The sequence below is a fragment of the Pygoscelis adeliae genome, unplaced genomic scaffold, assembly GCF_000699105.1.
Source record: "Pygoscelis adeliae isolate BGI_AS28 unplaced genomic scaffold, ASM69910v1 Scaffold242, whole genome shotgun sequence".
Classification (NCBI taxonomy): Eukaryota; Metazoa; Chordata; class Aves; order Sphenisciformes; family Spheniscidae; genus Pygoscelis; species Pygoscelis adeliae.
In genome coordinates this window covers 2043401-2059424 of record NW_008824369.1, presented here as the reverse complement: position 1 = coordinate 2059424, position 16024 = coordinate 2043401, and the positions used below count along the sequence as shown (strand labels likewise).

General features: G+C 50.7%; 1 protein-coding gene across 1 annotated transcript in view; it reads left to right on the top strand.

Moving 5' to 3' along the window:
- Positions 1-15400, top strand: part of ADAP1 (ArfGAP with dual PH domains 1) — a 71513-nt gene extending 56113 nt beyond the window's left edge. Inside the window, 7 exon segments of the mRNA XM_009320061.1 lie at positions 3287-3399; positions 5501-5647; positions 11219-11302; positions 13684-13746; positions 14153-14224; positions 14691-14919; positions 15321-15400. Coding sequence (XP_009318336.1) covers positions 3287-3399; positions 5501-5647; positions 11219-11302; positions 13684-13746; positions 14153-14224; positions 14691-14919; positions 15321-15349 — 737 coding nt within the window. The 3' untranslated portion in view covers positions 15350-15400.
- The last annotated feature ends 624 nt before the right edge of the window (positions 15401-16024 follow it).

The window sequence follows — 16024 nt, the reverse complement described above, 5'->3', positions numbered from 1 at the left end:
TAAAGGAAAAGATTGCCTTTCCTTCTGCATCACCTTGCATTTGCATTTGGAGATGTCCTCCTCGCGTTGTCTCTCCTCTCTCTTGTCTGGCACCGACATCCTTTTCTCCAAACCCAGCTCTCTCCAGCTCCGTACGAGACGTTAGTGTTCCCCAAATGTCAGCCACGGAGAGGCAGTGGAGAGGCTCTGAAGCCATCTCTGCCGTTTAGTGGAGTGAATAGAAATGGCTTTTGAAGTATTCCCCCGTTGCTCCGACTGGCTTGGCGTTAAAAACCGGCACCCTTTGGGAAACAGAAACTGCCTGTCCTTGGTTTCTAAACTGTACACTGTGAGAGCAAGCTGCTTAACGTTTTGCTATTCGAGAGCAGTCGGCAATCACCAGCCGTCAGAGCACCGGCAGCGTCTCTGCCTCACATTAAGCAAATCTTGCGTTTTATAAATGTATCAGCCAGGAATCACCTACTGCCTGTCTGTCTCCTGTCAGAGAGACATTATTGCTCTTCAGCTCCTCATGTACAGCCTGCTATAGGGTATGTAGCATTTTTGCTGATACAGCCTGGCAGGTAGCAGCATCTGACTCTGAATCAGTCAGAGCTTCGGTTCCCCGGCAATTAATTCCTACCGCGGCGGTGATACGGGTGCATCAGCCTGGGCGTCTCCTGCGCTGTTGTCGGATGTGGCTGCCCTTGGCTGGGTTTCGGTGGCTTTCTTGGCTGCTTCCCCTTGCTCAGACTTTGGATAATCCTGCTCCCTGTGGGTTATTTTCTTTCTGACGCTGTAAGTGCCCGCCAATGGGTTAGCCATGTCTTTTTGCTAGAAAAAGTATATAGCAAGCCCACGGTTGGGATAGGATTGAATTGATGGACTGAATTAGCCAATTCTGCTCGTGGCCTTGGGGAAGTCTCTTCCAAGCTGGGTGGATGGATGGGTGGACCAGAGAAAGAGCTTCAGACCTGTAGTTCCTTTGATACAGCTGGTATTGGTCCTCCGGGTTACTGGGCTGGTGTACATGGATACAGCTGCCGGTGCACATGGGTGATGATGCTCCGCGTGGGGTGGAGCACTTGTCCTGCACTGGAGGGGTGGGGAGCGCTCAGAGGTGGAACAGTGCTGTGGCATCACCGGTTGCCCGTGGCTGTGGGGTAACTGAGGGTTTGGGCTGTCCCGTCTGCGTCTCTGGGCAGTGACATGGACTCGGTTGCTGCTGGGTCTGCCTGGCCACGGGGAGTGGTAGGTTCATGGAGCGCAGGCAGCGGGGACTGCTGGACCTCACGGGGGGAAGAGGTGCACGCTCTGCTTATGCTGGCTCTCTCGTGCGAGCGAGCTGTAAATAACGCGTGAGGGGGCATCCTTGCAGGCTCTGAATGGAAAACACCCGTGCCGGTTCCTGGGTGGCAGTGCACACCCGTTCTGGGGGGCAGGGTGAGGCCCCACGTTTTAAAATACAGCCCTGCTGCAGCATATGCCCCATATAGAACAAAGAAACAAAGGAAAGCCTGCTGACAGCTTTAAATATTTCCACCGCTTCCATCTGCATTAAGTTACCAGCCTGTTTGCAGTCCCGCGTGCCGGCCGTCGGATGCGTCGGTCGGATTTATGGTGCTCTCTGCGGTTAGCGTTCAGCATTAGCAGCAGCACGGGCTTTGCCGTTGCACTCATTTATGGCAGACGTCGACGGCTTTGCCTGGCGTTCAGTAAAGGTCTCTTTGAGGATCTAGAGAAAGTATTTGACTCAGAGTTTCGTTAAGTCCAGACAGAAGAAACTGGTATTTTGACTATCAGCAAAGGTACATGTAGCTAGATGAGCACTTTCCCTTTGGTTAGCATCTTTAGCTGTTGTCAGTATCACTCTTTTCTTCCTGTCTTTTCCGATCATTAAATGTGTGTCTGTGTGCATTTTTTGGTGCTTTAGGTTTTTATGGCATGGAAACATTTTATATTGCTTGTACCTATAGAGTCAGTGTTGAGGAGCTGGTTGAGGGATTTTTCTGCATCTTTTCATCTGTGGTTTAAATCAATCCTATATCAGGATGGACAAGTGAAAAGCAGGTTGAATGAGGAATTTCTGCACACCACTGGTTCGTCGCAGGCAGGCAAAGGAGAGGCTGCCCGCTGATTCCAGAGCCACTTCGCGTATTAAAAAACTTTAGTTACTTAGCTGAAAGTTGTTACAAAACATACAATTTTTAACTTTAAAATCCTAGCTCCTGAGAGCCAATAACAAAAATCTCAACAAGTGGGAAACTAAGAGAGAAATCTAACACTTTTTCAGTGGAACTTGTGTATAATTATATCTTGATTAGATGGAAGACAACCATCAAACTGCTCTGTTAATATTCACAAAACTTATATTGGACAGTTCTTGGAGTTTCTTTGTTTTGAAGCATTTAAAATAAAGGCGTCAATTAAACTTGTGAAATATGTTGTGGCTGCTGCAGGCTGCAGGAGGTGCTGGCAGTGATCAGCTGTAATTGCTTTTCTGATTTGAGGAGTTAAGATTTTTAGATTCTTTTTTCTCTCTCTCTGGCTCTTTTGAGTTTTAAATAAAGCACATGTATTTTGAATAGCTTTCTTCCCAAGCAGCAAATCTACCCGTGGGACTGATATCCAGGGAGAGAGAAGAGGCACGTCATGGCCAGCCAGGCTGCCTGGCCGCAGTGCCTGGGGGCTGGAGGGACCCGCTCTAAGGGGAGAGGATGCCGAGTCTGGCTCAGCGCCTTTCTGAACCAAAGTGCCCTGAAGTCAGTGGGAGGAACTGCAAGCGTTTTCCCCTTTTTCCGTATGAAAGACATTATTTGTGGCTTGCTATGATACAGCCATCCACCCTGAACGACTTTCCCTGCATGCACACACCCCATTTTTAATTTTTTAGCAGCATCAACACAGGAGAACAGATCTCGCCTGCCTTTCCCTTGCTGCAAAAGTGCTACTTAAGTAAGTTGAGCAGCATCCCTGGTGCTGGGAGCTGTGGCAGGGACACAGCCCTGCTCCTCACGTCTTTGCCTGTGTTGTGGCATGGGATGCACGGTGGAAATCCCCCTTTGCCTGCCACATTGCGGTGTCAGAGCGGGGACATCTGTGAAGCTCAAGCTGTTGGAAAAGAGCAAGAGTGGAGTGAGAAGGGCAAATCTGAAGAAGACATGTTTTGTTCATGTCTTGAGCAACCCAGCCACACATTCGGTCTGCTTGGTTTTGAAGTCGAAGCTCTTCTCCTTTTCTTTACCCTATCTCTTTTTTTAAATACAGTGTTTTATCCCCGGTTCTCAGCAATTGCTTTCTGCTGCAGGGTACCGAGAAGGATTTCTGTGGAAGAGAGGACGCGACAACGGGCAATTCTTAAGCCGAAAATTCGTGTTATCGGAGAGGGAAGGTGCACTGAAGTACTTCAACAAAAATGACGTGAGTACCTGGGATTGCTGTATGTGGACGGGGGACCACAACTGTAAGAGCATCTTCGAACAAGTAATTCCTAGGCCACCATTTTATTTATAGTTTTACAGCTTTCATAAGCATTGAGTCCCTGATTACTCCAGGACAAGGGTGCCAGGTACAGCTTACCAGTGTTTTCAGTAGGGTTTGCTCTCGGTCCACCACCACTGTCATGGTGAGACAACCTAACTGGCCATTTTACACGTTCCTGCTCTGTTGAGCCAATAAGGCTTTTCTTAAACCACCAATGAAGGAGTTTTTCTCAGCTCTGGCTCTGCATCATCCAGCTGATGTGGGTTTCATATTTGTGAGTAGCTTGTGATGAAGGTATCACCACCTCATAGTGGTCACTGGGGTCTGAAACCTCCTTTGCATAGCATGGCAAGCAATCCAGAGGAAAAGCCCCCTGGTTTTCTGTTCCAGCGTCAAGCGGTGGAAGCATTTGTCTTTTTCCCCAGAGCACATTTCATTTATTGTAAGTGAGAAATGGAGCTATTACCATGAAAATTGCATTTGTGATGAATGGATAGACGCTTTACTATTCTGGTGTATGTTCTGCACCACGTAATGGAGGAAGCCAGGGTGTTTTCTCTGACCATTGAGCCTCCCCTGAACATCGCAGCTGAGAGCAGCGCAGACTGAGCCACCAGCCAGTTTTCTCAAGCAGTTGATGCAATTGTGGTGTCATGATGAGCCACGCCGTGCAGAGGAGGTGAACATCCAGTCACACTTCTCCACGCCCGGCAGCCAGCTTCGATAGTGCTGTCTTCTCCTTCAGCTTGGTGTGGTGCAATTGCATTTCGTGGACAGGAGAGAGCCAGTCATTACCAAGGGAGAAGTGAAAGTCCCCGCAGCCCCCATTCAGTCACTATTGACTGCTCCGGTAGTTTAAAGCCGCTTTGCTTTGTTGTTGACCATAGCTGTGGTGGAAATGGTGCTGTCTAGACGTGTCCTCTTTGCTGGGATTTCCCCACTGTGGTCACCCATGGCAGCTGTGTGTCCACGGCAAGTCCCCAAGTTCCCAAAGCAGTCCTAGCATCTCCGCCAGCTCAGGGACTTCCGTGTGGTGCTGGAGACCACGGCACCACCACATGATCTTCTGCTGGCCCCTGGCTGTGCCCTGAAACTGGTCTTACCAAGAGTCTAATCTTTATTTTTTGGGATTTAGCAAGCGTTTTATTCACGCTTGCTAGTTCGCTTCTCAGTGCAGTCCTGAAAGGGTGGTAAACTTCTAGAGATGTTTTGTAGGAAGACAACCGAGCTATAAAGTTCAAGTGACCTGCCACAGAGGGTGCAGGTGGGATTGGTGCCTGGGAGGGCCTGATCCAGGCTCACCGTTGGGCTAATCCACCCAAGAGGTGGGCTGTAAGTTGTATATTTGTCGCTCTGAAAAGAAAGTACCCAGTTTGGAGGGCAGATGGAGGAGCAGAGTCAGAAGCCAATGGCTCATGTGAGAGGATGGGACTGGCGGGGACATGGGCGTGGTGCTCTCTGTCAGCCTAGCACCCAGGTCTGACATTGGCAAGGGGGATAATCTGCCATCTTCTCAAGCAAGGATGAACTGGCTGTGGGTGCTTGAGATACAGAAAGCATCCTGGCCTGTTAGTGAGCAGTCTGCATTTTTTATGTCTGGCTGAGTGGTTTTCTCTCTTCTTTGATAGTGCTCATCCTGCTGTAAATGCTGGTCACTTATCATTAGGTAAGGAGACCTAGGGGTCAGGAGACAGTTGAACAGAGGCAGAGACAGGAGGCATGGTGAAGATGCTTGTCTTTATAGCACAACATCCTATCATGAGACCTGGCCTGTCCATCTTGCTTCTGGGCTGAAACCTTTCTCCCCTTGAACTCTACTGAATTTCACAGAAGAGCAGAGCATTCTCCTAGGCTGGCAGAAAGCACTTATTGCCGCCCGAGCAAAGTCTCTGATATCTCATCACCAGGCAGTTTTGTGGGCTGGGGGTTGGTTTTTTTAGCTAATGGCCTCAATCAGGAGTTTTTTCTGACCAAGTGAACTGCTTTCTGGTTTGAAAGCCAATTCTCAGGTGTTTGCTCACTCAGGTGTGTTTTCCAGGCAAAAGAACCCAAAGCAATTATGAAGATTGAACATCTAAATGCGACTTTCCAGCCTGCAAAAATTGGGAACCCACATGGACTGCAGATCACTTACTTGAAGGACAATAGCACAAGGAACATCTTTGTCTATCACGAAGATGGCAAGGTGAGAGCGCGGAGGTAACAAGAAGGGTTGGGCTGTGGTCCTGGGGGCTGATGCTGCTCAGAGCCAGCCTGTGGCACACCAGGCTCCAACTGAGCTGGGCATTGCTGGGGGATGTGGGAGGGATGGGGGTACGGGATGCACAACCAGCTTTGAGCGTGTTTGTCGTGTCCTTCCAAGCCAGAAGGTTGCAAACCATGTCTTCTAAATAACGAGATGCAAATGGAAGGAATTGGTGTTCCTCTGCTTGCAACTAGATGTAGGGGCAGAGACATTTTTAAGGCAGGCCCCTTGGTGCCCGGAGAAGGAGACGGGGTGAACAGAGCAACGAAAGGTGAGCAGACTGGATCTAAGGACTCGCAAAAGGGGAGCGAACTGGGTTGTGGGAGAAATGAGGAACTGGTTATTTCTCTGCCTGTCTTGTACTTTCTAAAAGGCAAATCTGCATGTTTGTATTGAAATAAATCCCCTTGCTTCGATGCCCTCGTGCATCTGAAGGGAAGTGTGAAGAAGAGGGCTCATGGGTCTGGGGTGGTCGTTTGCCACAGGAGGACAGCAGGGCACGGAGGCCAGGGCAGTGAGGGGGGTCCCAGCCCTCCTGGAGAGTGTCAGAGGGGTCCCAGCCTGTGGGGCCACCGTGAAGAACAGCGACAGTCACCACGCTGCCCCATGGGTCTTGTCTCCATGGACTGGTGTCCGTGCAGAGAGCGGACCTGGGTGAGTTTGCAGGGGTGCTATCTCACAGCCTTACTTTCATCTCTTTCCTCCTTTCTTCCCTCCCCCAAATATTTGGGGTTCCCCATAAAATATCAGCAGCCCTGGAGTGGCCACAAAATCAGAGCCTAAAGCTGTCATGTTCACGTCGCATCTGCTTTCCTCTGGCCATCATGGTGCTTTCACCCTTTGATGTTACATCCTGTTCAGCACCCTGTGTCTCAGAGAGGCTTTCTGGGGGCAATCCCTCGTGGACCGGCACAGCAGGGATTTGCGGAATTGTCTTGGTGCACAGACCATTCCCAGCTGTTCACCCAGGCACGGCGAGCCAGGCAGCCCTGCGAGGGATAAGCAGTCTGTGCTCATAGAAGAGTTGCTCCTCTCCAGACTGTATAAGCCAATAATGCCACCAAAACCAGATATTCTTCAGTTGCGGGTGAGCAAAGCTGATCTCGCCGCTGCTGCCGCTCAGGCTCCAGGTGCAGTGGAGCTGGATGATGCCTCTCGTGCTCGCAGGGCTGCGCAGCAGAGGCTGGTTGCGGTTCCTGTGTAATGCAGGCGCTCCTGGCAGGAGGAAATTAGCGTCAGGTTGGGTTAATTACTGGCATCGCCTGGTTTTGTACATGCACAGAAATGTGCACATAATATGCATCCACACACATGTGTATATGCACACAATAGACATGCATAACAGATGGTCAGCCTGGCCTGGCCTCTCACACCCTGCAGCACCATGGGGTCTTGCTCCATGCGTTTGAGGGTCCTGGGGAACTGCTCTGGCTGGGCTGCTCCCGAATTTACCCTCCCCTCCATCGGCTCTGCCTGGTGGGATGTGCAAGTCTCATGGTGTGGAGTAGGCACCGCTCGTCACCAGGGGCTGCTTTAGCACAGCAAAGTATCGCTCAGGTCGCTCTCAGGTACCTCCCTGGCCACAATTTAAACCGAAATAAGAGGAAGAAGCTCTTTACTGTGAAAGCTACATCCCACTGTTGTGCCTGTGTCTGTGGTTTGCTGGGCTTTGGTGGTCCACTCAGCCCAGCTGCAAGGAGTGGAGTGAGTTTTACTGTTATTTGGTTTTGGGGTTTCAAATGTTGAGCTTTCTGCTGGGGGCTCGTGGAAGGAGCGGTCTCACAGGTCACAGGTGGTTGCTCCTGCCTTCGTGTCGGTGGTTTGGCAGGACGTGTTCTGATGCCATCTGATAACGCCCAGGTTGAATTTCTTTCGACTTCCCTGAAATTGGTCTGACCCTTCGGCTGAGCAAGGGCTGCAAGAAGATCACACCCTCTGGGGTAAGCTACCACCCCTTGGGACCGGAGGCAGCCCCGGGACTCACCTGCGGTCCCCTGCTGCCCTTTGCTCCTTCCCGTACTCCCCCAGCAGGCCCAGGGTGTCCCCTTGTACCCCAGAGGTGCTGCCTCTCCCCTTTCCAAAGTGCTCGAGCCTGACTTAGGCTCCTGTCTCATATTTCTGGGGTTTGATCCCTCCGTGCCTAATCCTGTCACTGATCTGTCTGGCCTCCCACCAGGGCAGGGTTTGGGTTTGTTTTTTTTTCCGCTGAGGAGCTCGGCAGTAATCCAGAGCATCTCATGCTGTTCTCCACTTGGCTCTTCTGCTGCAATACCCCAGAAGGAAGCGGGCTTATCTCTCGGATGGGACAATCTCACGTGTGCTTATTCAACCCCTAAAACAGCTGAGAGAGCCCTGCCGCCCCGGCGGCATTTGCTGGAGTAAGGGACCCAAAGGGATAAAAGACGGACGGACGAAGCAGGTAGCCATGCTGCTGCCCCAGAGCTTCACAGGATGGGATAGCATCATGCGACTTGGCTGGAGATGTAGTTCCTGCGTGACCTCAGCCTGGTGGCTTCATCAGCTCCTTGGTGTGTCCTGACAGCAAACGAGAGACTGAAACCAGCCCCAGCACCCTGCTCAAAATGGGCATATCTGGGTGCTTTTGTGATGTGTGTGTCTAATAACAGCAGGCACCTGGAGGGGCAGGGCAAGGTGTGTGTTGGGCTGTGTCCATTTTAAAGGATGTTCTTGCGGTCCCTTGTTAGCACTTACCCACCACCAGACATACTGAGCCAGCTGGGGTGAAGCTCAGGCACCCGTCGGAGCTTGAGACCGATCCTCAGCGTGGGGTGACTCCTCCGTGCAGACTGTCCCGTGTCCTGGAGGCACCTGAACTGGTGCTTCTTGCGGAGGCTGTCCCTCCCGTGGGCACAAGGCTGGAACCAGCCTTTACCTGCCCCCAGACCTCCATCTGGGCGTGGGAGGCAGGAAAGCTGCAGAAGTGGATTTCCGACCACTCTGAGCTCCTGCCTAGGGCTGAAGCTCCCTCTGCAGGACTTCTCCTGGAAGCCACAGCAGGAGCAGCTCAGAAAGCTGCAGTGTGCTGCTGCCATCTGTGGTGTTACCATCGCCCTTAGGATGCTCAGAGGTGAGCTGAATCTCCAGGAAAGGCCACTCTTTAGGGTGCAAATCAAGATCTTTGGATATTCTTTGGACAAATTAGCAAAATGCTCTTCCCCAGTGCTCCTCCTTTCCTGAGCCGCACCAGGAGCTTTCAGGATGGGAAGAGGTGGCGTGAGGGGATCGATCAGCAGCAGGAGGAGCTGTAACAGAGGGGCTCATTCCTGGAGCCCCAGGGATTGATAAGCAGGAGGTACAGTGAGAAGCAGTTGCATTTTTATCTGGGGTTGTCAGTCTGAGACTGCCACGGCAATGTGGGTGGCTCTGGTGCAGGATGGAGAGATACCAAGGTGGCATGCGGAGGGGGAGTCTGCGGTGGCACTGCAAGCAGACCAGGAGGCAGTTGAGGGCCTGGAAAAGCCATTTGCAGAGGTGCAGGCAGTAGTTATTTTCTCGGCTTGCTCTGAGACATAAATCAGTGAAAGGAATCTCTGCTAACGAGCTAATGAGATGACACCTTCCCATCTGAAAACACTGAGCAGTTTAATGTTGTTTTAATACATTTTTAATACATCAGATATAATCTCCTCACTCTATCTATCTGTGGCATTGTTCATAATTATACACACAGAAAAAATTTAGCAACTGAGCCTCCTGGCTTTCCATACGCAGGTACAGGTTTGTATAAAGAAAGGTGGTGGTGCCCCTTCCTCCAGCGATGGACGGTCAATACTCCGAGAAGCAATTGACTGTTGGAAGTCAACGAGGATTTCAGCCTCTGCTCTTCTGCAGGGTGAAACCCTATCTCACATCACGTTCAAGGAGACCTGCATATATATATATATATCTATATCTATATCTCCATCCAGTTGGTGACTGTACGAAATATCAACATTTTAATGTTACAGCTTATTTTTCATTACCTCCAGCCTGGTTTGGTCATCACTAACTTCAGGAGCCAGTTCCACTTGCTGATCCTCTTTGTGCTGCTATCTGGGGTCTGCTTAGCTGCTTAGCATAGGAAAGCAAGTGATAAGTAAGTAAAACCTCAGACAAGCAGGTCAGAGTTTTCCAAAACATTGTTTGTGTATGTCCTATTACAGGTTTGGGGTTTTTTTTTTTCCCCTTCAACTTGAAGTAGATTAACAAGCCAAAGCAAAGCGTTTGAACTTTTAAAGGGTGGCTGTTTGCCACGTTAGACCATTTTTGAGATACCTCAAATGCGACTCCTTAAAACCGAGATCTCAAAAATTACGCATAAGAGCCTTCCGCCGCCCCCCAATCATTTTTAAAGCATAAAAAACTTTAAATCTTACTGAAGGCCGACTTCTACTTTGGTATGGTCTTTCCTACGCTACAGCAACCTCACCTGAAAGCTTGACAGTGTTTATTTTAGGATCAAGTCTGGCTCATTGAACCTGTCCCTGATGTGTGAAGCTTAATGTGCATTAATGACAGCCAGATAGTTCAGCATCCATCTCCCCGCAGCTCAGCATCCTGGTGTGGGCAGCTGTTACGTCTCCCTTCCAACGTGCCTTTCCTTTGCCCATACCTTTAGACCACAAGGCAGTTGTTTGAGAGCTCCCTGTGCAGATCACTTAAAATTAATGTGACATTTCTCAGTGAAACCTTCAAAAAGGCATCCAGTGCAGCACAAGGTCTGAGGGTCTCACCAGAGACAAATGAACAGATGAGTTTAAAAACAAGTAAGTTATAAAGCAACTATTTCAGAGGGAAAAGAAACCACCAAAAAACTAGAGAGAGATTTCTGGCAAGGAAAGGTAGAAGTGCCAGAGCATCTGGGAGTTGAGCTGGGACTTCAATATCACTGTGGCTGTCCCTAGAGGACTCATGGATATGACTGATAGACTGGAGTCCAAAGATAAACAGACAATTGGCCACTCTTTTAGCAAAACACTGAAATATGTTGCTAAGGCCTCAAAATTTGGGTGGGATTCAGGCATTCCTCTCACGTCCTGCGCACAGTCAGCTTGTGGCTGCCGGAGGGACCGGGCAGGCAGGGGGTGGTGGTGGGCTGGCTGCAGGGGTGTCGGGCTGGCTTTGCACCCAGCCACCGCGAGCCGAGCAATGTTTATAGGGTCAAACTCAACGCTGGGCTCGATATCTCAAATCCTGATTTCATGCTGGTTTTGCCAGTTCAGAGACATGCTTAAATCCTTCCCTCTGCAGAAAGCCCCTTGGTGCTCACTGGGGTCTGCAGAGCTCCATGCATGTCTTGAAGCCTGGGACAGTGGCTGGATGTTCCCCATCCTTCACCCGTTTGCTGCCCTCTTTTATGTCTGGTGTTTTTGGTTTTTTTTTTTTTAGGACTGCCGCTAAACTGCGCTCTGTCACTTGGGACAAAGTGATGGGAGAGACGAAACGCAGCAGGATCACGTTATTTTATGTGCAGACTACGTTACTCACTATGCTTTTCTTTTTTGTTATTAGGAAATAGTGGATTGGTTCAACGCCATCCGGGCAGCGCGTTTTCATTACTTACAAGTGGCATTCCCTGGAGCCAGCGATGTTGATGTGAGTTTTCCTGCGGTTGTTTTTTTTTTTTCTTCTCTTGCTCATTTTTAGCATCTTGTTACCAAGCTGGAAGGCTTGGAGAGTGCTCCATCCTTCAGAGTGTTTTGCAGTTACTGGGCTGAAATTATTGTGGTGGGCTGTAGAGCCCACGTGCAGCACCTGTTACCAACATCCAGCCTTGGAAACCGTGTGCGTGTGTGCATGCACATGTTCACACTCAAAATGTGAGTCGTGCGTATGAGTAACTCCAGCGCTGTCACGCGTACAGAAGCCGTAAGTGTCTTTCTTAAGGATTATTGCTATAATATCAAAAGCTGAAACAAAGGCTGGAAGGTAGAAAAGTTGAAGGCAAAAGAGTGTCGGCGCCGTATCCAAGCCTCTGGGATGAGTTCTTGTGTGCAGGCCGATGCAGCCTGTCTTATGAATCTCTGCCTTGCATTTTCTGGGAGCTGGGACTGCTGATTGCATTATCTTTTGCTAATATAATACTAGAGGCTGTATTAGTGCAAGCTGACTGTAAGTGTCTTGTATTGCAATTGCTGTGTAATGTCACTGGTTCTGGACTTTTTGTTGTTGGTTACTCTGTTACCTCCTTGACTTCGTAGATTTTGAAATCTAACTGCATTACCTGCCTTCTGTTAATTACCTGGGAGGGGCCCAGTGGTGGTCTGGGGCTGGCTCTGGGCTGCCCGGTGGCTCTGTCTTGCGGCTACCCATGCACCCCAAGGACCCACTGGAGCCAAAGCCTTCCCGTTGGACCCATGCACCAACATCAGCTGCCCCAGATCATCCTAATCTCCTGGGGAGAATGAGGGGAGGAGAAAGAAGAATGGTCCTACAGCTGGTGATCCTTGGCATGAGGGACTTCAGACCATTTTCTGATAAGTTAAACTGGGCAAATACAAAAAAAACCGTAAGAGCCTCGTTAGCTGGCTCGTACAATCGCTGTGCAGCATATACTTTCCTTAATCATTTATCCCCCTCTCCATATCCTCTACTTCTGTTAAAGTTGGTTGACACATCTGAATCAAATTGCCCCAAAAAAACCCACAGACCTTAACAGAGTTGCCATTTGTCCAGCGGTTGGTGAGAGGGTGTACATGCTCACCCCCTGACAGTGTTGATGGGAGATAAACTATACTTTTACTTATCATCCCCTTCTCATCAATTATTCTTCGGAGGAAAACAGAGGAGTGTAACGTTTAGCGAGGTTTAATTCATGAGCACAACCCCTTGGAGCATTCAGCTTGGGGACAACTCTGCAGAGATTGCGTTATGTACGCGAGGTAGCTCGGTCCTGGGTGTTGCCATCATATGCCTCTAATTTGTGGTTCCTTTTCCCTGCCAGAGAGATGAAAAGATGTTAAATTTAAACAGGAGCCAGGTTAAATGCAGTAGAGAGGTATAAATTGCTCACACCACCCTAAGGATGCCCAGGCTGCCTCTGCAGCTCCCAGGGAGCGAGGCTCTCCAAAGAATGCTTCGGGGACCCATCTCCAGGGTGGAGGAACCTCTCCGAGCTGAGGGTGATGAGCTCCTTGCTTAGCAAAGTGTCCTCAGCCTTGTCCTGGGAACCAAATGCTGGGGCTGCGAATGCTGCAGAGCCCTTTGCTGCCTGCGACGAAGTGTCCAAAATGAAGATGCTCCCGGCTGCTGTGGAGCGGCTGTGTGATTCTTTGGGCTGCTCTATTTTGGGGTGTCTTTGCCCTACAAGCACACGCCTGCTTGACCAGAGCTGCTGTTGGGCAGAGTTAGGTGTTGCGGGACTGCAGTTTGGCAAGTGGAGCCGTTAATAACCTGTTTAAATGAAAGGCAGGAGCAGGGGCAGGGAGGCAGAGCGGCACTTGGCCGGGCTTGTCAGCCCCATTTTTGGTGAGACTCATCATCTCTCATGAGGCTTTTAGAGGCATCTGCAAAGATCTCACAGCTACAGGCTCATCTTCACTAAGCAGCGTTAAAAATATCCCTGGTGCTGGTAACTGTTGTCAGCAATATCTGCAGGCAGCATGTGTTAATGGGGTTTTAAAGGCAAATTATACTTTGGGGCTTACGTGAGGAGCTCCAACTGCGTCTGGTGGAGGAGATGCATCACCAGAGCTGACTGGTGAAGTGGGATTTGGCCCAGGGGCTTCTCCTGGAGGCTGGTTGCTTTGCTGGCAGTGTTCAAAGATGCTTCATGTTTCTGCACTAGCCTCTTCTGAGGACTTTGGAGAAGTGGGACCGAAATGTTCAGGCAGAGCTGTGTTGGGTGGGCACGGGGCCGCGGGCGAGCTCGGCGTGCGCTTTCCTTCCAATGACCCCCCAGCCCAGCCCTGCACGCCTGGTGACACCCCCAGCTCCCTCCATCTGACGCTGCTCTCTTTTCTCTCTGGTTGCTCCAGCTGGTGCCAAAGCTTTCTAGAAACTACCTGAAGGAAGGGTACATGGAGAAAACTGGGCCAAAGGTAGGATATAAAATGTTTCTGCAGTCCCTCTAAACATGAGTCTTGCTCTGTATGGTGCTGAGAAGGGTCTGCTGGTGGCACAAACCCACCCTCGCTGGAGAGGCAAAGCCTTAACACCGTGAATGCATTAATACACATTCCCCACCTGGAAGCAAACGTTAAAAAATCCAGAACCACTTCGCAGACCAACCACTCCATCTCCCCTCTCACTGCCCATTCCTGCAAGCTTACCTGGTATAGCTGGCCCAGAGCCTGGCTGTGGTGGCTCGCGGTGGCCCAGAAGCTGCCTGTCCCCAACTCCCCCAGCCCATCGGGCTCCTCCGAGTGCCTTGATACTCCTGGGTCATGCCCGGTGAGCAGGGAGCTGTGCTGCTTTGGTGTGTGATCTGGCATTTTCTGACTTCAGCAAACAGAGGGATTCAAGAAGCGATGGTTCACCATGGATGACCGACGGCTCATGTATTTCAAAGATCCCCTGGTAAGCTGAAGGTGCCTGGGCTGTCTGTTGGGAATTATCTGCAATAATAATAATAATAGTAATAATAATAATAATAATAATAATAATAATAGTATGTAGTGAAGCTCAGGCTGGTGGGAGAGCCAAGAGGGCACTGAGCCATCACTGCTCGGTGGATCTGCCTGGTGTCCAGCGTGCAGTAGCCCCATGCACAGATATTCACCAAAAATGCTTTGGAAACCCTGTGCATCAGCTGCAGATTTTTCTGCAGCTGAATTTTGGATCCCTGGTGTTGGTCCCATATCATGGGTGCCCCTGGGAGGAGCTGGAGTGAGGCTTTGTGGGGTGGCTGGTGCTTTCGGTGTTTGGCTATTGCACTTTGCTGATGGGGCTTCTGGATGGTGCAGGGTGAGCCGTGTCCTGGCTGCCTGGGACGCAGAGCTCCCCTTCACAATCATGCCTGCCTGACTGCTCCACTGCCTCCTAGGATGCCTTTGCTAGAGGGGAAGTTTTTATTGGGAGCAAGGAAAACAGCTACAAGGTCCTGGAAGGGCTCCCGCCGTCCACACAGGGAAACCACTGGCAGCACGGGATAACCATCGTCACCCCGGATCGGAAATTCCTCTTCGCCTGCGAGACGGAGGACGACCAGCTGGAGTGGATTACGACTTTTCAGAAAGTTATAAGCCGGCCGATGCTGCCTCAGGAATATGCAGGTGTGTTTGCTGGCGAGGGCTGGAGGTCAGCCTCGGCCCATTTATTTCCTGTGCGTTAGAGGATGGGATGGTGGGAGAAGGATTGGGGATGCAGCGGCATCGCTCCCTCCTGTGCGGTGTGAGCGGGGCAGCCCTTCCCCGCCCGGGGGAGGATGCAAAGGCTGTCCAAGCAGAGAGGGACTCACACTGGGAGGAGGGTGGTATCCTTCCCTCTTCATCGCCTCTGGCCTGATGTCCACGGTGCTATAAGGCTGGTCGGTCACCCAGTTATAAGGATAATCGGAGCCAAGGAGCATCGGCAAGACAAGGACCATCCGCAGGGTGGGCTCGCACGGGGCTGTCGCCGCTTGCCAGTGCATGTCCTGGTTTTAACTTTTATTTTCTCCGTTTTTTTATTTCAGTGGAAGCCCATTTCAAACATAAACCTTAGCTGGGACTGGCTGGGCAGACCTGAGGAGTAAGCTTCTGTTTACAACACAACATGGTTTTATTTGAAATGTTAAAAATAATGAATAATAATATAATAACAGTAATAATAATAATAATACGTCCATTTCCCCTCATCATTCACTTGATCATGTTGAAAACCAAGAAGGGTGGCAGCGAAACATCGGAGAAGATGCTGATCCAACCCGAAACTCGGCTCTGTGGCTGCGCTGCTGGGATGGGTGGTCCCCGCAACCCCGTCACCCCACACCCACTGAAAGGGGTGTCCCACCCGGCTTCGGCTGGATGGCGAAGACTGTTGGTGGCGTGTCTCGGGGGCAGATGGGGCTTTTCCCCACGAGCTGGTCCATGTGGACTGGAGCTGGGCATCCCCGCAGCCCCGGCTCTCCACCAGCCCTTTCCCCAGGGGGCTGCGAGTCCCTGAGTGGTGACATCCTCGTGGGATGTGAAGCACTAACCTGGAAACACCCAAAATGGTGATGTGCGAAATGGCTGAGCCTCCTGACAGCATCGGGGCAAACGATAGGTGAATTACCTCACCTGGGGAGCAGTGGTGATGCTGTACCCAGGCAGGTACAGGGTCAGATGGGAATAGAAATAGAGGAAATTGGCAGCGTTGGCCTTGTCCTCGTTATCTTCTTAACAAAGGGCACAGCCA